Raw genomic sequence first — 25737 nt, forward strand, 5'->3', positions numbered from 1 at the left:
ATCAGGGGATACTATGATAGGAATTTGCAGACTACAGAAGAGGTTCAGAGACTTACTTGTCAAAACTAAAGACTGTTTTTTGTTTGTCTGTTTGCTTTGTTTTGTGCTGTTACTTTTGTGGTGTTTGTTTGTTTGTTTGTTTGAGACAGGGTTTCTCTATATAGCCCTGGCTGTCCGGGAACTCTGTAGACCAGGCTGGCCTTGAACTCAGAAATCCTCCTACCTCTGCCTCCCAAGTGCTGGGATTAGAGGCATGTGCCACCATCACCGGCACATAGTTTGTTTGTTTGTTTGTTAAAACTGAAGACTCTGAATGACAAAAGTCTTGGACTTCAATTCCACCCACAATACCTACTGATAGCAGCACAAGGCTCTTGGCTCCCTGGTGGCATCTAGTTTTTAACAAAGTTAAATAGACTCGTGCTATAAGGTTTAGTACTTATAATTCTTGGTATTTACTCAAAAGAGCTAAAAACTTACATCTACACAAAAGCCTGAGCACAGATACTTTAACAATTTTATTCATAACTACTAAAATTTAAATCAAGACATATTTCTGTGGGTAACTGAATAAATGTACACTCTTCATCCAGGCAACAATATTATTCAGGTCCAAAAAGCAATGAAATTTTAAGCTATAAAAGGGACGAAAGAAGCCACTATAAAAGAGCTGCATACTACATGGTTGCAACTACATGCCATCATGGAAAACACAGATACTGAGATAGTGACTCATCAGGGTTTGACAAGAGCTGGAGAGACAGAGGCTGAACGGCGGAGGCAGGCACTTTCGCGGCAGTGAACATACTGTAATCTTGGTATGTTATCAAGCATTTGTGCAACCTCAAAGAATGCACAGCACCAAGACTGAACCTAATGTAAACTGTGGACACTGAGTCTGACTATGACGGACCAAGGCAGGCCCATCAACTGGAACAAATGCAGCACTCTGGTGACAGGTATTGATAACAGAGGCTGTGCACAAGATACATGGGGTATATATATGGATTTTCCCATAAGCCTAGCAAACTAATTAAACTAAATTAAATGCAACAGACTTGGACATATAGCTGAGTGGTATGATACTTGCCTAGTATGCACAAGGTCCCGGGTTCAGTCCCTAACATTGAACAAATAAAAACAAAACAACAAGACCCTTCAGTGTAACTCTTCGACACTGGGCGCGCACGCCCACGCAGCATGGCAACAGCAGCATATTCCCGCTGGCTTTCTAATGGTAAGCACTTACTTTCATGAACCCTTCACTTTTTAGCTTATGTAGCTTGGAGGCAGCACTATGGAGGCGCTTTCGCTGAGAATTCAGGAGAGAGTCCAGCACTTGCCACCACGTCCGACAGTTCAGCACAAAGGCCAACCCCACGATGGATGCAATGGCTATGAGGATAGCATTCACTGTCAGATGTTTTGGGTCAACTCTGAATATAGCCAAAAGAGTGATTCCAGCAATAATGCAGCCAACAATAAAAAGAAAGATGATAAAAGATGGGAGACAGCATGTTTTTTTCCATTTCTTTTTACCTGTAATAGAATAAATCATATTTATAATATTTACCATATCATGTACGCAGAATGTTGTAATCTTTTTGGCCAAGAGCATATGATGACTCTAAGGTTCAATTCATAGTCTCATGAAGATAAATGAATGTTTATTCCCTTCCTCACCCCTAGAAACATTCCAAGAAGGAAGGAAGAGTAGGAGGGAAATAATCCTACCCTGAGTATCTTCAGTCTTGAATACTCGAAAAAGCCGGGTAGCCAAAAAGCCGAATTCTCTCTCACAAGCATCTGAGAGGGTCGCGATCATTTCAGCCAGGGAAGTTTCTCCTCCAACACTGGAGAGTCTATTGTAATCTGTAAACAAAAACCTAGGGGGAGACCAAGCGGATGTTACCTGGCTACTGAATGCGGCACTTCTAGCATGCGCATGCCATCTCTATCTCTATTAGTTATTCTACAGTTCCTTTTTTCTAAAGGCAGTACCAGTTTCTTTTAAAAATTATTTTAAGTCTATGCACCACATGTATCCCTGGTACCCACAGAAGACAGAAGTCTGATCCCTTAGAAGTGGATGTACAGATGGCTGTGAACCACCATGTGGGTGCTGGGAACCACACCCAGATCCCCATAAGAGAAGCCTGTGCTCTCAACCACTGAGTCATCTCTCCGGCCCCATTTATCCTTTTTTTTTTTTAATGTTCTTTTCAAAAACTTGCTTTTAAAGTTCTAAGACAGTGGAGCAGATGTGTGATTATCTTCTCCGCTGAGCATGTTGGAGATTCTCTTACAAACGTGTTAAATGTGTGTGACTGGCCAATGAGAAAGGGGAGAGTGATGGCGGAGCCTGGCCTGTGTCAGAACAGGGGCAAAGGAGAAAGTGCTCTCCTGCCAGCCGAAGCCCTGCATCAGGGCAGGAGAGTCTTCACTACAGAGAGGAACTCCAACCACAGAAATTTCATTTGGAAGTAAGGTTTCTGCTGGAGGGATGGCTCAATGGCTACACCAGCTGCTCTTCCAGAGGACCAAGGTTTAGTTCCCAGCACCTATGCGGCAGCTCATAGATGTCTGCAACTCCAAGTCCAGAGATCTAAATCCTCTTCTGAGCTCCATACACCACTGCATACACAAGGTGCACAGCCATACATGAGGCAAACCATACACACATACAAAATAAAAATAAATAAACCCTAAAAATAAATTTAATAAAATTTATTAATTTATTTAATAAAATGAAATAAACTTTTCTAATGTTTTATTTATAGCTTTAACATATACCAGGATTTTAGAAATAATTGTAAAATATTCTTTTCAGTGTTATTCTTCAAAAAAAATTGATTTCCTGACATCATCAGTCTCAGAATTATTTCTGCATTAATTCATTCTTTTCCTTCCATGTCTAAACTAAATTCTCACCTTCAACCCAAAAGATAAAGCACGTTTCAAGATTATACACACACTGTATGGATCCCTGTGGAAGTCAGACAAGGGTTTCAGATCCCCTGATGCTGGAGTTACAAGTGGCCATGAGACACCCATTGTAGGTGCTGGAACCAAACCGGAGTGCAAAAGCAGCAAGCACTTCTAACGGCTGAGCCACATCTCCAACCTCAAACGCTTTCCTCTAGAACATCTCAGCTTTAAATATTTTTAATGTTTAAATTTACATGCTGATTATAATGGTTCCTCAGTATTCATAGGTAGCTGGTTCTAGGATTAGCCCAAGTCTCTCATACAAAATAAAATAATGTACATATTGCAGTCTACTTTAAACCATCTCTGGTTCTGTATGATATCTAATACAATAAACATATTACGTTCAGTCAACAGTAAACATCAGTAAACAAACGTACTACATTGTTTAGTGAATGGTATCAAAGAGAAGTCTATACATTTTAATTCTAGTACAAGTTTTAAAAATATAATTTACAGTTAACTACATCTAGAGATGCAGAACCCAGGAGTAAAAAAAAAAAGACCAGTTGTATTTGTAATTTTTTTTTTTTATGTTTTTAAAGGGTTGGTTTTTTAAAAAGATTTATTATTTATTTTATGTATGTGTGCTCTATCAGCATGTACACCTGCATGCCAGGAGAGGGCATCAGATCACATTACAGATAGCTACGAGCCACCACGCGGTTGACAGGAATTGCACTCAGGACCTCTAGAAGAGAAGCCAGTGCTCTTAACCACTGAGCCACCTCTCCAGCTTGTATTTGTAACTGTTTTTTTTTTTTTTTTTTTTTTTTGGTTTTTTGAGACAGGGTTTCTCTGTGTAGTCCTGGCTGTCCTGGAATTCACTCTGTAGACCAGACTGGCCTCAAACTCAGAAATCCACCTGCCTCTCCCTCCCAAGTGCTGGGATTACAGGCGTGCACCACCACGCCCGGCTGTATTTGTAACTTTTTAACCTTTATTTATTTATTCTCACCTATATTCCTAGCATAGTTTTGATGGTTAGAATGACTTACATTCATCAGAAATTATGCATATTTTATATTATAATTTAAAACGTCATAATCTTTTAATAGATTTTTAATTCTTTTTTCCCAATCCCTATGGAAGCTTTTCGCTCTAAATTTCCTAGCTTATAAAAACAAAAGCGCCCGTTCTTCCATCTAGAACCTTATACCTTTCTTTATTCCTTTATTACACCTTTCACGTGATTCCCTGTTTGAGATGCTCGGTAATTCTAGGCACACATGTCTACTTGAAGAGATGAGGAAAGAGCAGGTCAGCATGAACAAGGCTCCCAGGGGCTCCTTCAAGGACAAGGGGGGTCTTCACTCCAGACCTCTTTCTTCCAGGACTCCACCCTGAAGGTCAATACTCCTCCCAAGGTATCAGAAAGGGTGGGAATGGAGGAGAGATGTGGCCCCATCATGGTGGATGACTCGGTGAACCCTGTCTTAAACCCTGGCACTACTCCCAGAAAAGTCCTAAATATGTAACAGGAAGAGGGAGAGGTTTCTGTACAAATAAAATATCATAAAAATAAACAGATTTTGTCTTGTGGAAAAGTGACCTCACGCATAGGAAGGGGATATACTATGAAGTGTTTCTCAAAGGTGCTAGGACATACTTTTGTTTTGTTCAACTAAAAGACTAAGGTACCAATAGTTTTTGGAATGATGACCTGTAAAATCCTATAAACTCTTTTGTTACCCTTATTAAAGATTCCTTCTGTCAAAGGACCAACCCACCTCACAGGCAAAGCCTTTGTAGTTTGCTCTGGTAGTTCAGGTGGGTTCACAAACATCAGTTTGAAGAGGAGCTCCAGGTACCCAATGTGTCTTGCCAGTCTGGTACTGAGAGCCCAGGCCCAGTTCCAACTCTCTCCTTCCTGCCGTCCACCGAAGTAAATGATGACTGAAATCGACAGTTTGAATTAGACAGGCAGCTTGTCTTCTCTACCGTCAAGTATCGAGTAAAGGAGAGCTAGGCCTATGTAACTGTTTATGGTCCATACTAATTCTTATATACGCCTCGAAGAATCCCTCAAGTGACCTTCTCAACATACAGAAGGTGTGTGAAACCAGAAACTAAAAACTGGCATTGGAATAAAGCAAAAGCCAAGCCTCACGGGTCAGGTTGGTAGCTCAGATGCAGGGAGCTGGGTGTGTCATGTTTGCAACTGCTAAAGTTACTACTTCCCTCAACAATAAATCTATTTCCTTTCTTACAACTGAAGACAACACAGAAACAGACTGTTTTGCTTTCCTAGCTTGCTTTCAGAAAAACTAAAAATCATAGTAATGGTCAAAATGTCCAAGAACTGGCCAGCAACAGCCACAGAGCCTTCCCTTCAGCAAGGTCTGAAGTGCAGTGAGTGGGAATGAGGGTCAGCACCGTGTAACCTGCTGTGTGAGACAGGTATGAGCAGGTCAATGCACTGGTGCTTAAAGTCACTCCAGCCAGGGATGGACGCTGTTGCTCTAAACCAACCAAGTAGCAAAAAGATCAACTTTTTCAGCCAATAATAAAAACCAAGTAGGTTTTTAAGAGACAGATGTTTTAAGTAACATGCACTCAATATTTTTCTCCGTTTTTAAAAAAGATTAAAAAAAAAAACCAAAGACTTACTGAAGAATATATATAAGAGAGCCAGGAAACTCAATGAGACTGCAATGGCGAGGTTTGTGTCAACTGTGAAAGCAAAGACTAGGCCGAGCCCCCCACACAGCAGCAGGGTGAGGAACACTATGAGCCACGAGAACTGGAAGAGAGGCTCGATCTGTTGTCCTGCAAACGTCTTCATTTCATCTGAAAGGAAGATCAATGCCAAGTTTTATTTGTCTTGCTTAGATATAACTTTTAACTCACTTGTAACTTTTATCTTGTAAACTTTTATCCTGTTTTAATATAAACTTGTGCTGGACACTTAACAAGTGCCTTAGATAATTCTGCTGCTGCTTAATCATGCAAACTAACATTTTCTTTTAGTCAGTTTGAGTGTTCTGCGCCCCACTGCACATCTAGCCCTGCCCTTCCCCACAGTCTTGCCTCATACTGAAATGCATAAAAATCTGCCAAGGTTTTCCTGATCTTGGTGTGGATGGTTTGTACTAAATGAAATATTGTTCCCATAAGCAAAAGCAGAAACCATCCTCTCCCCAAAAGTCACCACCGCTCCTCAGATGCCCTCATGCCTCACTGAGGTTCTTAAAGGTACACAACAGGGTCACTGTTTCTACAAAACTTGAAGTCATTTTTATTTGCAATACTGAAGCCTGTCCTTGAAGAGCAAGAATGATTTCAAGCAGAAAAGGCTTGGTTTATTAACAATGCACTTAGTCTTGACTGCAGCACAGAGCTCTCTGGATCTAGACTTGACAAGTGTGGGAAGGATCTATGAAATGCACGAAGGGCTGTACTCGATGCTGGCCCACACCTGGACCTGATTTAGAAAGAAAACTCATGGGAGGACCCACTAGAGTGAGAGAAATGCCAACCACCACAGCAGACGAGTGACAGGACAGCTACTCACAGAGCTGTACTGCGTACATATCAAGACTTCCCAGAACATGCCTTTACCTTCTAGTTTCTTGAGTAGGAAAGACTTCCCACTCCCCCACTGTGCATACAAGCCCACACAGATGGGTGGCTGCATCGTGGGCTCACTGAGGATATCTGCCAAAGCGCTGCTATACAGATCATAACCAAGCATGTCACCGTCTGTTTCCGTAGGGGACAAGTGTCCTGTAATTAGAAGCATGTCGCATCCTTAAACTTTGGTATCACTGTATATTGGGGATGGGGGGAGGCAACCTTATCTTGAGCATTTAAACCTGCATTAAAAACAGCTTCAGAGATTCCTACACAAATACTGTATTTCGAGGAACATAATACATCTATTATATATCTATTAAGTAATGATAAGATACACCATCTTGAAGTACAACAAAGAAAAGAAGTGCTGGCCAATGATGCTTTCTTCTCTGTCACTCATACTGCAGGGCTGGGGACAGGTCAACAGTAGAGTACTTGCCGGCATGCACCAGCCTTGAGTGCCATCCTTAGAACCAGGGGTGGGAAAGAAGCTCAGGACATCTTGATTCTAGAGACATTAAAGTACACACACTGTAAAACATTACTAAAGAACACAGTAGATAATCAAACGCAAAATAATTCTTTGCAGAAAAGTTTACTGACTCAGATACCAATTCCTTCTAAATGAAGACTTTTTTTTAAAGCCATGAGAGTATTTTTTCTTAGATGAAAAGCCAAGAAGAAGTAAGAGGAGCTGGAGATGGTTCAGTGGTTAATAGGGCTTCCTGCTCTTCCAGATGACACAGGTTGCTTCCAGCATCTACACTCAACAGTCCAAAATGGTCTCTAACTCTAGTTCCATGGGATCCAACATTCTTTTATCCTCCTCAGACGTGTGCACACATGCATGCACACACACACACACACACACACACACACACACAGAGAGAGAGAGAGAGACAGACAGACAGACAGACAGACAGACACATAAATAATAATAATAAAAAAATTTAGGTCTGGAGAGATGGCTCAGCGGATAGAGCACTGACTGCTCTTCCAGAGAACCTGAGTTCAATTCCTAGCAACCACACAGTGGCTCACAACCATCTGTAATGCCCTCTTCTGGTATGTCTAAAAACAGTTACAGTGTACTCACATACATGAAATAAATAAATAAATCTTTTTAAAAAAAGTTTAAAACATTTTTTTTTAAAACATCAGGCTCAGGGCCTCAGGCCTGAGCAACAAGAACCTTTACCCTTTATATCACTAATAGCTCGGGATTTTTAAAAAGCCTTCTTGTTGGTAGGGGGACTGGAGAGACATATATTCACGTAGACAAAATACTCACACTTAATAAAATAAAATGAATAAATAAAATAAAAACTGTTAAAATCTCTTTTGGGCCAGGTGTGATGAACCATTTATTTTCCATATGTTTTTATTAGAAATTCATTATTAAAAAGTGTGAGTTGCTCAGTGATGAAGTTTTTGCCTAGTATTGGAAGGGCCCTGGGTTCAACCTTCAGTAAAACACACATGGCACATGCACATAAATAAGTACACATGCTCACACATATATAAACACACAGGCACACATGCAAGCATGCACACAGACACACACAGAGAATTGTGCATGTACAGGCTTAGTCAGGGACAAAACCCATTACTTACTGGCTCCAAATATTTGAGTTAAAATGCTTTTCTGGTGGCTGCAGTCGATGTTGTAGGGAGTCTCGCCTGCTTTGTTGGGCCGGTAAAGTAACCGTCCATCTTTGGGGTTCCGTAAAAGAAGTTCTGCCAGTCTCCGGCTCCTCCCTCGGATGGCAACGTGCAGGGGAGTGTCACCTTTCTGTAAAATGGCAACACAGGCTGGACTTGCTTGTTCTCAAAAGCAGTTCTGAGCAATACTTTTTTTTTTTCACTTGTCCCTCAATGGAGGAATGGATACAGAAAATGTGGTATATTAACCCAATGGAATACTACTCAGCAATTAAAAACAATGAATTCATGAGCAATACTTTTTACGCCTCTACAAAACAGACAATCTGGAGGTTTACATTTCCTGTAAATTTGGTCTCTATATTCTTCACAGTTCCTTTCCCTAAACCTGTACAAGTGTTCCTCAGAAATCTCTCCTTCCCGTCCCCCTCTCTGGCTTCTGCAGTCTCTCCCTACAGCTCACTTCAAGAACAAGAACTAGGCATGCATGACAAGAACTTTGTCATGTCTGCCTCCCGGCCAGGACCTCCTCAGCGCCCTTCTGTCCTCCAGAACAACCACTGACCAAGGACACCAGCAGCTTTCCTCAACTAGTTCCTGTCTACCAGCCGTCACGCCAGTCCTTAGCCGTCCGATCAATCCCAGCAGCCCTAGAGCCTTTGTCAAGCACCTGGCCTTATGGATCCTTGATGTCAGACCTCTCCGCTGAGCACACCAGCAGGCTCTTCACCTCCCACTCCCTGCATTACCTGCCTCTTCCCTGTGAGACTCTTCAATCACATGAGTGTCCACATCCCACACTAAGAAAACTCATAGTTGATTTTTTTTTAAAGATTTATTTATTTTATTTATATGAGTACACTGTAGCTGTACTGATGGTTGTGAGCCACCATGTGGTTGCTGGGATTTGAACTCAGGACCTTCAGAAGAGCAGTCAGTGCTCTTAACCACTGAGCCATCTCTCCAGCCCTCATAGTTGATTTTTTACTCCTAAAAAATTTAAGTTTAATATATACACATAAATAGTCTTTTAAAATATAGGAATACTGTGTTTTAAAATGAAATCATCTATCTCGCAAGGCTGGGTACAAAACAATCCATGAACTGTCACCGCCCTCATCTTCCCTGCTACAAGACACACTCAACACGGACTTCTTGCTGAGGAGGAAGAAACTTGAGGACACTTCCATGTGTCTACCTATCTTTTCTTCTCTTGAACTCTCATTATAGGCTATAGAAGCTTCTGAGCTTAAAGGTTTTCTTTTTTTTTCATTTAATTCTCTCTTAATTTTTAAAAAGATACTGCCAACCCTTTTCTGGTTCTATTTACAGTCCAGTTGCTATCCTCCTCCCGGTCCGCCCTCTGATTGTTCCTCATCCCATTCTCCTCCCTACCCCCTGTCTCCAGGAAGATGCCCTCCACTCCCTACCCCCATCCCACCAAGCCTCCCCACTCCCTGGAGCCTCAAGTCTCTCAAGGGTTAGGTGCATCTTCTCTCACTGATGCCAGACCAGTTCTCTGTTATATATGGGTGTGGGGGGTAGGGGGTGGGGTGGGGGGGTTGGAGGGGGCTCCGATCAGCTAGTGAATGCTGCCTGGTTGGTGGCTCAGTGTCTGCAAGCTCTTGGGAGTCCAGGTTAGTTGAGACTGCTGCTCTTCCTATCTCCTTACCCTCCTCCTCAGCTTCTTCCAGCCTTTCCCTAATTCAACCACAGGGGTCCCCTGCTTATGTCCACTGGTTGGGTATAAGTACCTAATTCTTTCAGCTGCTTGGAAAACTCTGAGTTGTGAAGGACCTCCCCAGTCTGCCTTCTATTCTATTTACTACTTCACCAACATTCTCTGGAAGACAGCCCATGATGTAAAACTTAGAAATTAAATCCCCAGCTCTCATCTAGACTGCTCGCTCTGAGACACAGCATGGAAGAGGCCTGCATGTCTTTCCCATGGCTCCTAGGAAGACTCTTCTGCTTCATATCTATTCCTTCTCTGACTTCTCTTCCTGTGTTGTACATGTGATGCAATAACTACTGAACCAAGCCAATGTAAAGAACTTTATGTGCTGGGTTCACTGGAAGATACAAAGTCAGAAGACAAAATGGTTCTGACTTTATGTAGCTGATGACAGAAAAGGAAAACACTTCATAACTAAGAATAATTATAAAACCAACAACATGGTGCAAACTCTAACAGGTAAACCTTGGCCATTCATTGTTCTTTACACTCCTGTCTTCATCACTGCCACCACTCCAACATCCTGCATTAACCCCAAGTTCCCAACCCAATCCTAGATGTCTTGCCAGAGTCTCATGCCACACTTCCCAATGTCTGCTGGTCGCAGTCCCGACTGTCTATCAGTCCTCAAATTCGACATATCCTGACTACCCAACTCCATTCCACATTCTCAAATCTGGAGGAAAGCAAAATATCCTCGTACATACAATCTCTGGACAACATAAGCAAACTCATAAATATGCTGGAAATAAACACAGAGCAAGATTGACCATCTTGTCTCCAAGTTGGTTTCTGTGAAATGGTCTACGCAAAGCCAGATGCAAGATTCACATAGGCGTCACTCAGACACTAAAGGACTGCCCGAACCTCACCAAGGTGCCGGCACAGCTCTGCTCCTACCTTGTCCACAGCAGACACCCTCGCCCCCTTATCCAGCAGCAGCTCCACCACTTCAACGTTTCTCATCTTGGTGGCTTTGATTAGCGGTGTCTCACCATCCTGTGGGCATAGACAAGGTTTAAAGGACAGTTCCTTTACTGCAGGAAGTCCAAATTTGAAATATTCTAAAGAAAACCTAGTGTACAAACTGATAAGGAGATGCTTTCCCAACCAGTGATTTATATGGAAATAGCTTTATAGTACTAAGGCACTTTAATCTTTTTATCAGAATTACAATATACTTTCATATAGGACACTTGCACACACGTAACTACAACCACCAAAGTCTTGCACAGTTTCACATGATGTGAGTAAAACTAAAATGCCTGATATGGGAAAGCAAACATGGCTCACAGAGGTTGTCCAAAGCAAGTATGTCCTGCATTCCAAACAGAACATAAAGAACGTGGGTGGCAACCCCGTCACGGTTTGTGAACCGCCGGCAAGTATGCTTGCTGCCCCAGACATCACCGCTACACGGTTGAGATCATGCAGCTAACAGAACAAAGTGTGCCCTGTACCTTTGTGCATATTTCTGTATCAGGATTGCACTGCAGGATATCTCGCACCATTGTCGCATTTCCTTTCTCAACAGCCCAATACAGCGCAGTCTTATTGTCCTGTGTAAGGAAAGAAAATTGTGAGACGCAGTACTAAAATCTGCCATTTGTGAATGTAAAGTGTGAATAATTATATGGGTGGGAAGTAATATCAATCTTCATGATATCTAGGATTTACTTCTGAGGAACTCTTTAGGAAAGAATCCTAGAAAAACTAAGTATTACTTAAGTAAAACAGGAGCAAACCACAGAGTTGATAAGTTGTCTTTTGTTTCTGTGGTGCCTGACGGAGACCAGGGCCTCACACACTCTAAGCAGACACTAGATCACTGTGGCACATCCACGGCCCTAAAATACACTGTGTAATGCAGTCAGACTTCAGGGAGATAAAACAGGCTACAAGTCACCAATACCTGAACTCTGCTATGGACAAATCATTAAATACACAGCCCAGTGAAGATAGTGAGTAGGAATGTGTCCCTGACAGATATAGGCATTCCTTTTGTAATTTTATTTGCCTATATTAACCCTGAACCCTATACAGTCTTCAACAGCTCCTTCAGCAACTTATCTTGCTCAAAAAACAAACCTTTGACTCACACAGATCTGGAAAGCAGAGTTTCAGAACATCAATTAAAAACTGATTAAAAACAGATGCACAAGACCGACAGACACAGTTGTCAGTGGTCTGAACCAGGTGATCTAGGGACCACCCATGACTGAAAATACAGCTTTTAACTGACTCCTGTAGCTGCCACACTAGATTTCATGTGTCAACATTTCCCTAAGGGTTGTTGGCACCAGCCTATGACATGTGCACAAGCCCCCAGAGCGGTTAGCGTGCCAAAGCTCATTCCTGTGCAGCAGCTCAGAGACCAGGAATGGGGGTCAGCTGGCTTGGAGCTGTAGTTTAGGGCCTCCCAGCATGTGTGTCCCCTCCAAGAGCAGCAAGCACACTTAACCAGTTAATCACCTCCAGCCCCTTGCTTCAGTTTTGAGACAGTTTCACTACACAGCCTAGAATAGTGTGGAACTTTTTCACTTGTAATCTGAGTTTAAGTGGACATTAATTCTGGAACTTTAGAATAGTGCCAATAAAACACAAAAACAAGAACACACAGCCAATGCATTAGGGTGTCCATGTTTTATCTCCACTGAAAGTAGGAGGAGCAGCATCCTGACTACTTGACCCAAGCCTTCATGGTCACCGCCATGTGAGCACACATACCTGCCCTCTAATGTCTATATCGGCGTATTTTTGGAGAAGTGCTCGAACAATTTCAACATGACCACCTCTCACAGCGCCAATCAATACAGTATCCCCACTCTAAATGGACAGAAAACAAGGTCAGTTACTAAACAAATAACACAGTTCTGAAATTAAGTTTACCCCTTTACTAACATAATAGATTTGCTCTAAAAATCTCTTTGAAAAAGACTGTCACTAAAGCAAGATATTTTAATTAACTTATAATATCTGATATCAGCAACCTTCTGAGTAAGACACAAAGGACATTAGTCTTTAGAATAAGGACTCATGAAATCCCATGATGGAAACTTAAAAAGATAAATTACTCAGGTGGAATCTAGTCTCTTTGAAGACAATTTCCCATCACCCATATAACTGAAATCACAGGACGCTGACAGTTTGGATGTTACATACTAAATCCCCTTCAAAGCCTGCCATGTGATAGAAGCCCCAGGCTCTAGGTTGGGAGCGTAGAGCTGGCATGCTGCTAAGGCTCTGAAGGGCATCAGGGCTGGCTCCCAGACCAGTGTCTGTGGAAACAGCCAGTGGGCAGTCACAGGCAAAGGGCACACAGGCTGCTTTATCCTCCTGTATGGGAGCTCCTCAGATGACATTCATCCAGCAACAGCCATTCTGAATCACAGCTTCCCACTACTTCAAATACTAATTTTGCCATGGGCTCAGGTATCTTGTCATTTTATTGCTAAACTTCAGGTCAGTTGGTGACTTCTGTGCTAAGTGAACCTGTGAGCTGTTGCCTGCTTCCACCCTGAGGACCCCAACAGGCTACAAGTCAATTATTCCTTGAGTGTTCTAGCATTGTGGTGTAGTATTTTAGCTACAACACAAACAGCATACATAAGCCCAATGCAGGCCAGTTATACAGCTAAGAATGTTAGCATCAGAGTGGGTGAGGACCGCACACTGGTGAGTAAACCATTTCCCTGTTACAGTGTGCCAGGCACCATCCAGGTCCTGGGAAACAAGAAGATAGGGTCCCACTTGTAAGCAAATTTACAGTCTAATAGAAAACAACATACAATTGAAATAAATAAACCAAAACAAACACTATTCAAGTAGAATAGCATAACTGATCAAAAGTAACTAAGGAGGCCCTTTGGACTGGAGAGCTAAAGATGGCCTTTCCAACTAGGTAGGTTTAAGTAAAGGCAGAATGGCAAACGGGAGCCTCCTGCACAGGCTGCATTCTAGACTGAAAGCCCAGCTGGTGCACACAGCCACACCTCACAGCAGGACAAGACCATGTGCAAAGAAAGAGAAGAGACTTAAGAAGGCCGCAACCTTCTAAACAGGGAATATGGCATAAAATGAGGACAAGGACTCAAGTGAGGACACTGACATGCAGGGTCTGGACACTACAAATGCAGTGCATATCCGAAGTGCAAGAGAGAGCCTTGGGTGGCTTCAATGAAGGAGTGCACGCATTCATCAACAAGCAGAGGTGCAGCAGAGGCAACAGAGACTCTGTTATGATGAGTTTAACAACAGGAGAGGGTGGCTGAGGGCGGGGAGGCGATGGGTGATGAGGCCAGGGAAAGGGCAAGTTTACATGGAGCCAACAGTCCTGCATGGGGTAGGGAGAGAAAGAGGAGCATCGCAGTGGGCAGTGGGCCCCTTTGCTGAGAGAGAGAAAATGGAGGGAAAGTGGTTGGCAGAAGTCAAAAGACAAACACTCCACTTCCATTTTACTTTGCTGTAAGTTTTTAAAAGCTCATTATATACACATTCAAGTGGAGAGTTCTAAACATATATGTGAAACCTCAGAGAAGTCGGACAAGAGAAAAAAATCTTAAGTATGAAGATGCTATCTAAGTCCTGGGACAATGAATGACATCAGCTGTGAAAAACACCTATAGGGATATTCATCAAAGAGCGTTACAAATTCACCTTATGTGTGACATTTCCAGGAACCAAACTATTTGATAAAAATAAACAAGGACATTCTTTAACAAAACTGGAAATTTAAATTTTTCAATTTCAAAGGTAGGAATAAAACTTCTCTTAAAACAAGTTCATGTCACATGTGAAGAGTTTTGATGATAAGGAGCCACTAGCTAATTTTCTGTCTACTTTGCCACCAGCAACAAATCTGAAGTAGGCTCCTACCCTGTCGGGTATGTTCACGTATGTTCCGGCATCCAGCAGGTCCTGCACAATCTCTATATGTCCCTCCTTCGATGCAATCATCAGGGCTGTGTTTCCATCCTTATCAGTCAGGTTCACATTTGGGTTCCTTTTCAGAATCTCCTTCACTGACTGCGTGTAGCCCCCCTTCACTGCCACAATGAGTGCAGTCATTGAATTCTTAGGAAGAAAAACAATAAATTAGTGTGCTCTGGAAAACATACTGCGCATACCACAGTCAGAAAACTGTTTTCAAAAGGTGAGCTATTTGCAGTTGCTAGAGAGGTAGCTCGCTCACTGGTTAAAAGTTTGTGCTGCCCTTGCGGAGAACCGGAGTTTGATTCCTAGCCCCGACACTGGGTGACTCATAAACACCTGTGAGTAACTCCAGCTGCAGAGTCCTCTTCCAGCCCCCACAGGTACCTCATTCACATGCACACATCCACAGGCACACACATGTAAGTTTTAAAATATAAATCACATTTTAACAGTTGGTGGTACCTTGAGCACACGAGGTAAGGGCTCTCCCACTGTACCGCTCCTCCAGTTACTAGGAGTTATTTCTGAGAGGGCCAGCAAGAAGGCTCAGTTGTAAAGACACTTGCCACCAAGCCTGATGGCCTCCGTTTGACCCTTAGGACCCATGTGGTGGGAGGAAAGGACCAACTCCCACAGGCTGTCCTCTGAATGTCATGTGTGTGCAGTGACTTACTTACACGTGCCCTCTTCTAATATAGGAATAAACAAATGTATTTACATTTTTAAAGTTATTTCTGACAAAGTGCCAATATAAATAACAGACATATGCCAAAAGCAGCTGGAGGCATATGTTCAGGTGTTTTAAAGATTGTTTTTTACATTTTTTTCTTGTGTGTTGTCTTAGGCATATGCACATGTGGAGGTCAGATCAGTCTTCTGGGCTCATTTTCTCTTTGCATCATATGAATCCCAGGACAGAACTCAGGTTACCATGCTTGGCAGCTAGTGCTCTATCCACTGGGCTCCTGAGCCATCAGTAGTTTCAGTTTTCAATTTCTATTATGTAATGGATGGACTACCCGGAGTTCAGTTCTCTTGATGATAACCTGCACTGGATCTACATGCAGGGAACAAACCCTTTCACTGATGAAAGACAGACTTAAGATTCAACACTTTCTAACTTAAACAACCCAAAGTAAAATGGATCAAACTTGAAACTAAGAATTTTTTTATATGAAACATTTAGGAAAAAAACACAATGAATTAAGAATTAGAGCATATTGTTTAATAAATGATCTTTAGCAGTTCCTAAAAGCCTGTTAACATATTCTAAGTAGTCCTTTAAAATACTGGACACCTTCCTGACATTTAAATAGAGTTCCTCATCATCAAATCATCACAGTAACCAACCACTCATCTACTTGGTAACTCAGGAGAGGTCAGTGGACCCTGGACCCTGCTGTGGTTCCAGCCGGGAGAACAGTGCCCTGAGGCCTGGACAAGCCACTTCTCCCATCGTGGACTGGATGACATTCATCCAGGAAGTCATATATGAACTACAGTTTAACTTGGGTTCAAATGTCCAGAGATTTGGCAGTATCTCCTCTCAGACTCCATCATATGCTGTTTAACTTAATATAATAATACCAGTAGTGGTAGTCCTCGGTACCTTAAAACTGCTTGCTGCACACAAATCTGCTTCCTGACGTATTCCTGGAACCTTTAAGGAAAGGTTAGACTCCTTCCTCATGGCTCTCTGGCACTCTTGGCAAGGATGAGATACACGGCTGGTGGTCAATAATGAACTAATAACTGGTAGTCAGACTCAACTCCTTTTTTTTTTTTTAAGAAAGATTTATTTATTTACTTATTTATTTTATATGAGTACACTGTAGCTGTCTTCAGACACACCAGTAGAGGGCATCCTCTCCCATGTGGTTGCTGGGAATTAAACTCAGAACCTCTGGAAGAGCAGACAGTGCTCTTAACCACTGAGCCACCTCTCCAGCCTCATTTTTAAGCTTCTTAACAGTTCATTTCTGACTCCCTCTTTATTGAGAGAAAAAAAATAACTTAAAGACCCCACCAAGTCTAACATCACTCTACATTGTTAAGGAAAAGGCATTTTAATGGAGCATGATGTTTGCCAACAATTACAATTAAAGATTAGCTTGGCTCAGTGGCATACACCATTTGTCCTAGCACTAAGGAGGCAGAAACAGGAGGACCTCTGTGAGTTCAAGGTCTGCTTGCTCTACAAGGCCAGGACTACATAATGAGACCCTATCTCAAAAAAAAAAAATTGTTTTTAATTAAAAGGGGGAAACTACTTGATCTAAAGAATTTTTTAGTTTATAAGATTACTAAAAAATGATTTTGATGGTTTTAATTTTCCAAAATTTATGTATATTAGCAACAGATTCTCAAAGGCAAATATTCATTGTGATTTTTATATTGCAGCATCATCATTTTCAAAGTTAGTAACACTTAAGAAATCTCAGCACGCCGGGCGGTGGTGGCACACGCCTGTAATCCCAGCACACTAGGAGGCAGAGGCAGGCAGATTTCTGAGTTCAAGGCAAGCCTGTTCTACAGAGTGAGTTCCAGGATAGCCAGGGCTATACAGAGAAACCGTGTCTCAAAAAAACCAAATCCAAAAAACCAAAAAAAAAAAAAAAAAAAAACAAAGAAACAAAGAAACAAAGAAAACAAAAGAAAAGAAAAGAAAGAAAAGAAAAGAAATCTCCACACTTGGGAGGAAAAGGCAGGAAGATCATAAGCTCATGGAAAGCCTGGACCACACAGTGAAGTCCTATCTCAAAAAGATATCATTACAATTTAAATTATAAAAGAAATAATTTAAGAACTCCAGGGGATTTTTTTCTAGGTTTGTACTAGCTTAAAATATTCCTTTAAAGCACAAACTTCACTCAGCTAGAAGACTAGGACAACAGTGGTACTTACAGCTCCTTCTTGATCAACATCAGCTCCCATGGCTAGCAAATGCTTCACACATTCCAAATGACCCTTTCGGGCAGCCCATACCAAAGGGGTTGTTCCATACTGTTAAAACAGGTAATGAATTCAAAATTACTTTCAGTCAGGTACTAAAAGAAAGCAGCTTGAAATGAAGTTATATTTTGAGTATTCTTATATAAGTATTTCCATCTATCTCTCCAGCGCCGCAGTCCCTAATTCTTACCAAGCATTCGCTGCTTCCCATACTTTATGATAGAACGTAAAGCTTATCTAAACATGGGCAAGCAAGTGTGGAGCACGGCTCAGACAGCTCTACACAGTTAACTAAGGCATCAAGTCTTTATCACAGAATAAGCACATTCACAACATCACATTTTCACCCAAGTGAGGTTCCAAAACAGGGTCAAAGTAACAAAGCTATCAAGAGGCAGAAAAAGCCAACCTTTAAACCCAGACAGGCAGATCTCTGAGTCCAGCCTGGTCTACAGAGAGAATTTCAAGACAGCCAAGCATACTCAGAGAAAGCCTGTCTTGAAAAACCAAACACCCAAACCAAACCTAACCAAACAAACAAAAACTCCAGGGGCCCTCCAAGCTTTCAGATCTGCACTCTTAGCCACAGCCCCAAATCTATTTGTATCTTTGTCATCTTCTGTTGGGCACTGGCGAGCTTAGCTCAACCGCCCCAGCTGAGCTGTTTGCACAGGTTTCCTGAGTGGAACATCCTGAGGCTCAGCTTGACTTCTGTTTTCCTGCCCGGTGTGGTAGGGACCTCCCAGATGCCTGACCTATGGCTATGATTGTTTTTTCCTGTTGTTTTTCACCCAGCCTCAAGTATAAATTGTTGGTCCCTCAGTAAAGCTTTGGCATTCTCTTCACCAGAGTGACCCGAGTCTGTGTTTTCTGTTAATTCCCCAGGCCTACACCCAATACTCAGTACCATGGCAGCACGGGCCCAGAAACTGTTCAAAAGCACCTCTCTCGAAGTATGATCAGAAAGCATCAAGAACATAAAAATAATGCTGCCCCTTGAGACATCTGCCAACCAGTAGGCATGTAAATACCCACAGTGACCTTTATGAACAATAAAATTTGTACATGGTCATAAACATTTAATAAACCCCGGCATCCTGGTCAGTAGGGATAAAAAAAATTCCCTATTATTCTGCACTGCCCAGTAAGAAGCCACTAGTATATATGACTGTAAGTATGTAAAATGTAGCTAATATGACTAAGAAACTGAATTTTTACTTTTACTTAATTTTAAATTAAATATGAATAGCCATATGTGGAGATTTAATTCTCTATGAATCAGACACCTTGCCAACCATGATCTTGGAGACTGTACCTAGCAGTGCCCTTGATAGGTGTGTCTTCTCAACAGACTAACAAGGATGTTATTACAGCAAGTGGGACTAGAAGCCTGACAAAAGGAGAAGGGCTTGAAGGAGAGCAATCTTCTTGGCTACTGCCTCAGAAGGCTTAAGGAGATGGGTAAGGGATGCGGGATAAACTCCCCATCTTCCCCCCTGCATCCATAGTGTTCCCAGCCTCCTTTGTAGGAAACATGTTGTCTGTCTGAAGCACCTTCTCTAACCCCACAGCCCATCAAGACATCCTTAGTTTTACCAACTGGACATAAGCTCCAGCCCCTGAGCATCTATTGCATTTATTACCTCCTGAGTGATTGACATAGAGGAGTACAAGCTAGAAAGTCTGTTCTTTCTCTTCCATCATGCTGCCAGCTTCCCCTGACAACAAGGAGCACATAAACTCATTTACATCATTACACATAACTCGCTATCTGGTAGGAATGTCCTCACCTTGTTTCCTAGCTACTCCAATGACTCTTCAGTTAGTACTCACCCACCTCAGTAAATATCTCTACTTTTTCTCAGGTTCATATTCTGGTCTTTTCTGCTACATGAAATCCTTCTATGCACATGCTTCCCACAGTCTCAGCACATGGTCCAGACAGGCTGTTAGCTGCTGATCCTCCTGAGGGCTACGTGTCAGGCTCCCTTCTCCTGCACTCCAGATCCCATCCTCTTCTGTCTCCTCCCCATCACATCCTCTCCTCCAGTTCCTCCATTCCTGCTAGGTCTCTAGTTCAAGTCCTGACAACATAGGCTTTCCTTGCCTAACCAACTTTCTACCAGCCTTTCCTCTTAAGAGCCTATCACTGCTCTTCCTTCCACACCTGAGATGTATCTTGCAGTCATTATTTCCAATCTCCACACCACCAGCTTTAGAATTCTAAGCACAAGAAAACAGAACCTGAATTGTAAGACTGCTGTCACACAAACACAGCAGGCAAGACAAAAAAGAGGAAGAAGAGTTATAGAAAACGTCAAACAGTTCATCAGCCCTGTCTTTTTTGAGAATAATTAAATGTAATAAATATCGAGAACACATGGTCCATAACACAAATACAATAACCATCTATAACCTGTGAATACACAGGTAACAATGTTGAAATACAAAAATAATATACGTGAGCGATGTTTCAAATAACACTATTTATAACCTGGACACTCTACATGACCACAGCACAAGCAAAACCTGTACGCCTCTGCAACTCACCTTATCAGAGCAATTGACTTTCGCACCATTCTGCAGCAGAAGATGCACTATGTCGGCGTGGCCTCTGCCCGCTGCCCAAATGATTGGGTAGACACTGTACTGCTGGGATACATAGGTACGCACGAGGACGGGAGAAGAGGAGAGTCTTTAGATGGACATTTACAACACAAATTTACTAAGTAAATATCAGCAGGACTAACACAAAGTAATGGCTTTTAAATCAAGTTAGAGACCATTCTCCATTTTAAAACACAAATACTCAGAATATATAACTGACAACTAAGATGTGTTAAGTCTTAATAATACATATACTATCAGCACATTTATTTTTGCAGAGTTAACTTATTTATTGTGATTATCTAGCCAATAGAAAAGATTAAGAAGTAGAATAAAAGTAAAAAACAAATGTAGAAATGTACACAATGTACAGAAAATAGAACATGTAAAAAATGGTATGACTTGTTGGTAAATGCCTTCAAGAAACACAGAGTGAGGACGCACAGGTAAGGTGACTAAGAAATGCACACCTTCCTGAAATGTTACACAATTATGGCTAACATTTGAGTTCAAAGACTTGCACTTTCATTGGAAGATGAGAAAAAGACAACATACAAAATTCTCATTGTCTCAAAATTCTCTCCGGGTCTCACTGGTCATAGGACATTCTATATGTCAGGCAGTATGATCTGAAAAATCTCTATCCACTATGAAGTATAAAAAGCCTGCAGCCTTCTGTAAGACAATTTACCATTCACATTAAAAATGTACTTTTTTGTTAGTGCTTACCAAACCAGTGACACTTGGGTTGGCACCATGAGAAAGTAGCAACTCCACAACATCTGTCCTGCCTTTGTAGCACGCCCACATGAGAGCCGTCCATCCGCCCTACAGAACAACAAGCGGTGTGTAGACTGTGTCATCCAAGCAAGGAACAAGTTTCATCAGGCTCCCTCTATGTACATCTTTGTAACACCACTATTTTATGACAATAATCGTCTTAAATTCTTAAGCTCCTCAGAAATATGCAATTGAAAATGAACTGAATAAAATCTGCTAAGTCTACAAGTAATCACTGCAAAGTTTGTAGAGTAAACATCACAAAGTTAGACCAGGGACGCTCATGCTCTAAGAGTCACCCTGGCTGCTTACAGGCATAGAACCCAGAAAACAAGGAGAAGCAGGCAAGGGGGCAGGGGCCTAATATGTGAGGGCACTTCACATCCAAGCTAAGTACAGTAGTATCTCCCTAGGTCTGAAACATAAGATCGTAGAAATAAAATTGTTGTGTGGCATCGTCTACTATGAAGAGACAGAAACCTGCAGTGACTTTAAAAGTTATACCCTGAGCACTGTTCAACCCCGTCAGCTGAGGGATGGGAGCTTTATGTGCGGAGGGAGATATTTCCTCCCTTACTGGACTGCTAAAATTGACTTCCTAAAAGGTTAAACTTCCTACAGAATAAGACAGAAGAGTTCCTTTTTCTCCCTCTTACGCCTTACCCAGATCATGACCCACAGGAGGTAGGTGATAACTATGTCCTCAGAGCCATGCAGTACTCACGGGCAGCAGCCTGGACAGACCGCAGTTAGAAATAAATCTACTAACATTCCAAAGTCTACATATAACTTACCCAAACCATTTAAACTATCTGATTCACCTTTTAAATCCAATCCAAATGAAATAAGTTTTCTTAAAAGTACTAATTTATGAATTATCAAAAAATATGAGCTGAGAACTTTTAATTCTGAGATAAACTGAATGACTATTCTAAACAGGAGAGACTATAACACCAGCGTTTAAAATGTTTTTTGAGTCATTCCAACATCCAACCCCAAGTCGTAAAACACTAAAAGACCGTCTTAAAAATAAAGTAAGAGACAAGGTTTCCTGTGTCTCTGTTACTGTCAATAACTTTCAGCAACCAATGCCCCCTGAAACAAACCACACTTGCCATGTCGCGGTGCTCCAGATTGGCCCCACACTTCAGCAGCTCCTCCACGATGTGGATGTGGCCCTCTTTAGATGCTGATATAAGCGCAGTCCAGTTATCCTTGAAAAACATTCAAAACGGCATGTTTTAAAATAAAACAGCAGTCCAAAGAAAGGGATGTGCCTGAACTTACAGCCCAAATGACCTTCCAGCTAATACCACGTGAGCCACTCTAACCTCTGTAGAACAAGTGGAAGCTGCCTTAAGATATTGCCTGCCTAGGTCAGGACTGCAGAGAACACACCACAGCTGCTGGTCCAGGCTCACCCTGCACCTCTCTCTCATTCCATTGTGTAGAAAGGAGGGATGCAAAGCGGCCTCTGACACCTAAAGGGCGGTCCTGCAGCTAGCAACTGTCCAACAAACTAAAGAGGCTGCAATCTGCCATGAGGACACACACTCACACACTCACACACTCAAACAGTACTATAGTACAGCTGCAAGTGGGGACATTAGAAAGATTGTGACAAAGAACTATGAGAATAGAATTATCCTAACTTTTATTTAGGGAGTAAATTAATTCACACCAGGGGTGGTGGCACATGCTTTTAATCCCAGCACTGGAGAGGCAGGGGGAGGTCTGCACAATGAGACTGTTTTAAAAACAAACTATTCAAAAGGTCACTGTACTGGCTGGCTTTGTGTGTCAACTTGGCACAGGCTGTAGTTATCACAGAGAAAGGAGCTTCAGTTGGGGAAGTGCCTCCATGAGATACAGCTGTGGGGCATTTTCTCAACTAGTGATCAAGAAGGGAGGGCCCCTTATGAATGGTACCACCTTTGGGCTGGTATTCTTGGGTTCTATAAGATAGCAGGCTGAGCAAGCCAGGGGAAGCAAGCCAGTAAGGAACATCTCTCCATGGCTTCTGCATCAGCTCCTGCTTCCTAACCTGCTTGAGTTCTAGTACTGACTTCCTTTTGTGATGAACAGCAATGCAGAAGTGTAAGCTGAATAAACCCTTTCCTCCCCAACTTGCTTCTTGGTCATGATGTTTGTGCAGGAATAGAAACCCTGACTCATACAGTCACTCAAAGCAAAGAAGGTAGCCATGTGATCCTGAAAGTGACTCTAAGAACTCTGGAACTCAAAGGAAACCGGATGGTGACTTATCCTCAGAAGCAGTATCATAAGGGACAATTACCAAGGAACACTATAAACTGTAATTCCAGAGAATCACTTAACAGCATAACTCATACACTGAAATATTCTGGAGACACCCGATTCCACAGGTAGGAACTTCAGGGTGCCATGCACATAGGAGAAACGTGAGGTGCTGAAATAAATACTTGTTTATAAGCAAAAAAAAAAAAAAAAAAAAAAAAAAAAAAAAAAACTCTCCTGATTAAAAAGTCAAACAAACAAAAATAACAACAAAAAACTGTAACATTAGGCAAAGGTAAGATATATTTCAAAGCACTTTTTAAAATGTTTGTTTGTTTGTTTGTTTGTTTTGATGCAATGGCTCACTAAGTTGCACTGGCTAGCCTGGAATTCTATGTAGATCAGGCTGGCCTGGAACTCAGAAACCTGCCTGCTTCTGACTCCTAAATGCCTGGATTGGGATTAAAGGCATAAACTACTGCATTCAGCCCTCAAAGTACAACTTTTAACCATTATTCTCTAAACATTTTTTATGAACAAAAAAAGAAAAGGAAGGCTAACGAGTCAATTGCTTTATGCATTATGCATACCAGGTCTTCCAGGTTGCAGCTGGCTCCATTCTTAAGCAGTTCTTTCACTATCTCCACATTGCCCTGCTCAGCAGCTATCATCAGCGGCGTCTGGCCACACTGGAGAACAAACAGAAAGCAAGCTTAACACAAGGTGCACTCTCACAACAGCACTGCAGAGCTACAGTGGTAGCGCTTTCCACAAAGGTGTGCAAAGCACTGCCGTGTTTCCTGGATATCTTTAATTTATCAACAGCTTTAAACCTATATGTTTGGTTTACTGATGGTTTAAAAGTCATAAGCTAGTTAGGGCATATAGCTCACTAATGGGCAGTGGCCTCAAATGTACAGGGTTCTATGTTCAATTTCCATAAAAAATGAGTATCAAAGCCATTAAAAATGTAACCTGCCCCATCATATTAATAATATCTCTTAGGGACTATGAATCCATTCAGAATCGGTAAACATGCATAGTACCAGGATCTGGCAAAGAATTATTACAACATACCCAAAATCTCACAATACCTATGGCAGCCTAATTTTCCAGACAGAATATGCTACAGAATGACATTTTAATTACACATTCTATCTCAGACACAGAGAGGATAATAAAACCTAGATGTTACACATAATGACTTGCACATGTAATTTAAACCTTCTCTCATAACCTTAACTTATGAAGTATAGTTTCCACCTTCCAAAAGGGAATGCAGAGATAGAGAACGGGGCAGGGCCTGAGCAGATGGATCTGAGACCGAGCTTCAGCACCAAGACCCTTCTGCAAGCTCAGCACAAACATGGTCCTTTACATAGGTGTCCATCAAGACATGAAAGGACTAGGAAGCACCAAATTAAGCCATCAGTCAGTAAACATCTAGTACTAGAGGCAAAAAAGTAAACAAAAGGGAAAAGTTTACACCAAAAATTAAAGCTCAATTATATAAACATTTATGCATCTACCTACCGTATTGATGGGGGGGGGAATATCTGTGACTTTACTTTTTAAATTATCTTATGCATATTGGATGTTTTTCCTGCGTGCATATCTATGTACCACATGTGTGCACAGTGCTCCTGGAGGCTAGAAAAGATCATCAGAAGCTCTGGAATTGACATTACAAGTAGCTGTAAGCCATCATGGGTGTGCCAGGAACTGAATCTGAGTTCTCTGGAAGAACAACCAATGCTCTGACCTGCTGAGCCAACTCTCTAAACCATGCAGTTTTACCGTGTGTGTGTGTGTGTGTGTGTGTGTGTGTGTGTGTCACTGATCTGGAGCTCACCTACTGGCCTAGACTAGCTGGTCAGTGAATCCTAAGGGTCCTTTCTTCTCTGCCTCCCCAACACTGGGCACATGCGCCACTGTGTTCTACATTTTTCAAAACTAATTTGTATTATTTTGTGTTGAGTGCTGTGTGGTGATTAGAGTATAAATTTTGGGAATTGGTTCTCTCCCTCCACCATGTGGGTTCCTGGAATTGAACTTAGGTTGCCAGACTTGATGACAGGCACTTTTACGTGCCAAGTCATCCTGACAGCCCATGCCTGGCATTTTTACTGGGTTCTAGGGATCAAACTAACTGAGTTGTCTCTCCAGGACTACTTTTTTTTTTTTTTTTATGCCAAACTGGCATCCCTGTACTTCAAACCCTCAGTGTTTTTCTCTAATCTCTGAGACAA

General features: G+C 41.9%; 1 protein-coding gene across 8 annotated transcripts in view; it reads right to left on the reverse strand.

Moving 5' to 3' along the window:
* Kidins220 (kinase D interacting substrate 220) overlaps positions 1-25737 on the reverse strand; it is an 83696-nt gene that overhangs the window by 49827 nt on the left and 8132 nt on the right. For 5 of the 8 annotated variants that reach the window (XM_052186029.1, XM_052186028.1, XM_052186034.1 and 2 more), the window contains exons 3-17: positions 24079-24177; positions 22348-22446; positions 21182-21280; positions 20396-20497; positions 17798-17896; positions 14837-15034; positions 12689-12787; positions 11422-11520; positions 10862-10960; positions 8179-8356; positions 6550-6714; positions 5599-5778; positions 4719-4884; positions 1735-1886; positions 1250-1539 (exon numbers count right to left, since the gene is read on the reverse strand). In XM_052186029.1, the coding sequence (XP_052041989.1) occupies positions 1250-1539; positions 1735-1886; positions 4719-4884; positions 5599-5778; positions 6550-6714; positions 8179-8356; positions 10862-10960; positions 11422-11520; positions 12689-12787; positions 14837-15034; positions 17798-17896; positions 20396-20497; positions 21182-21280; positions 22348-22446; positions 24079-24177 (2124 nt within the window). The remainder of the gene's footprint in view (positions 1-1249; positions 1540-1734; positions 1887-4718; positions 4885-5598; positions 5779-6549; positions 6715-8178; positions 8357-10861; positions 10961-11421; positions 11521-12688; positions 12788-14836; positions 15035-17797; positions 17897-20395; positions 20498-21181; positions 21281-22347; positions 22447-24078; positions 24178-25737) is intronic. The other 3 variants (XM_052186035.1, XM_052186033.1, XM_052186031.1) reach the window with 1 other exon arrangement.

This window comes from Apodemus sylvaticus, chromosome 6 (genome assembly GCF_947179515.1).
Source record: "Apodemus sylvaticus chromosome 6, mApoSyl1.1, whole genome shotgun sequence".
Classification (NCBI taxonomy): domain Eukaryota; kingdom Metazoa; phylum Chordata; class Mammalia; order Rodentia; family Muridae; genus Apodemus; species Apodemus sylvaticus.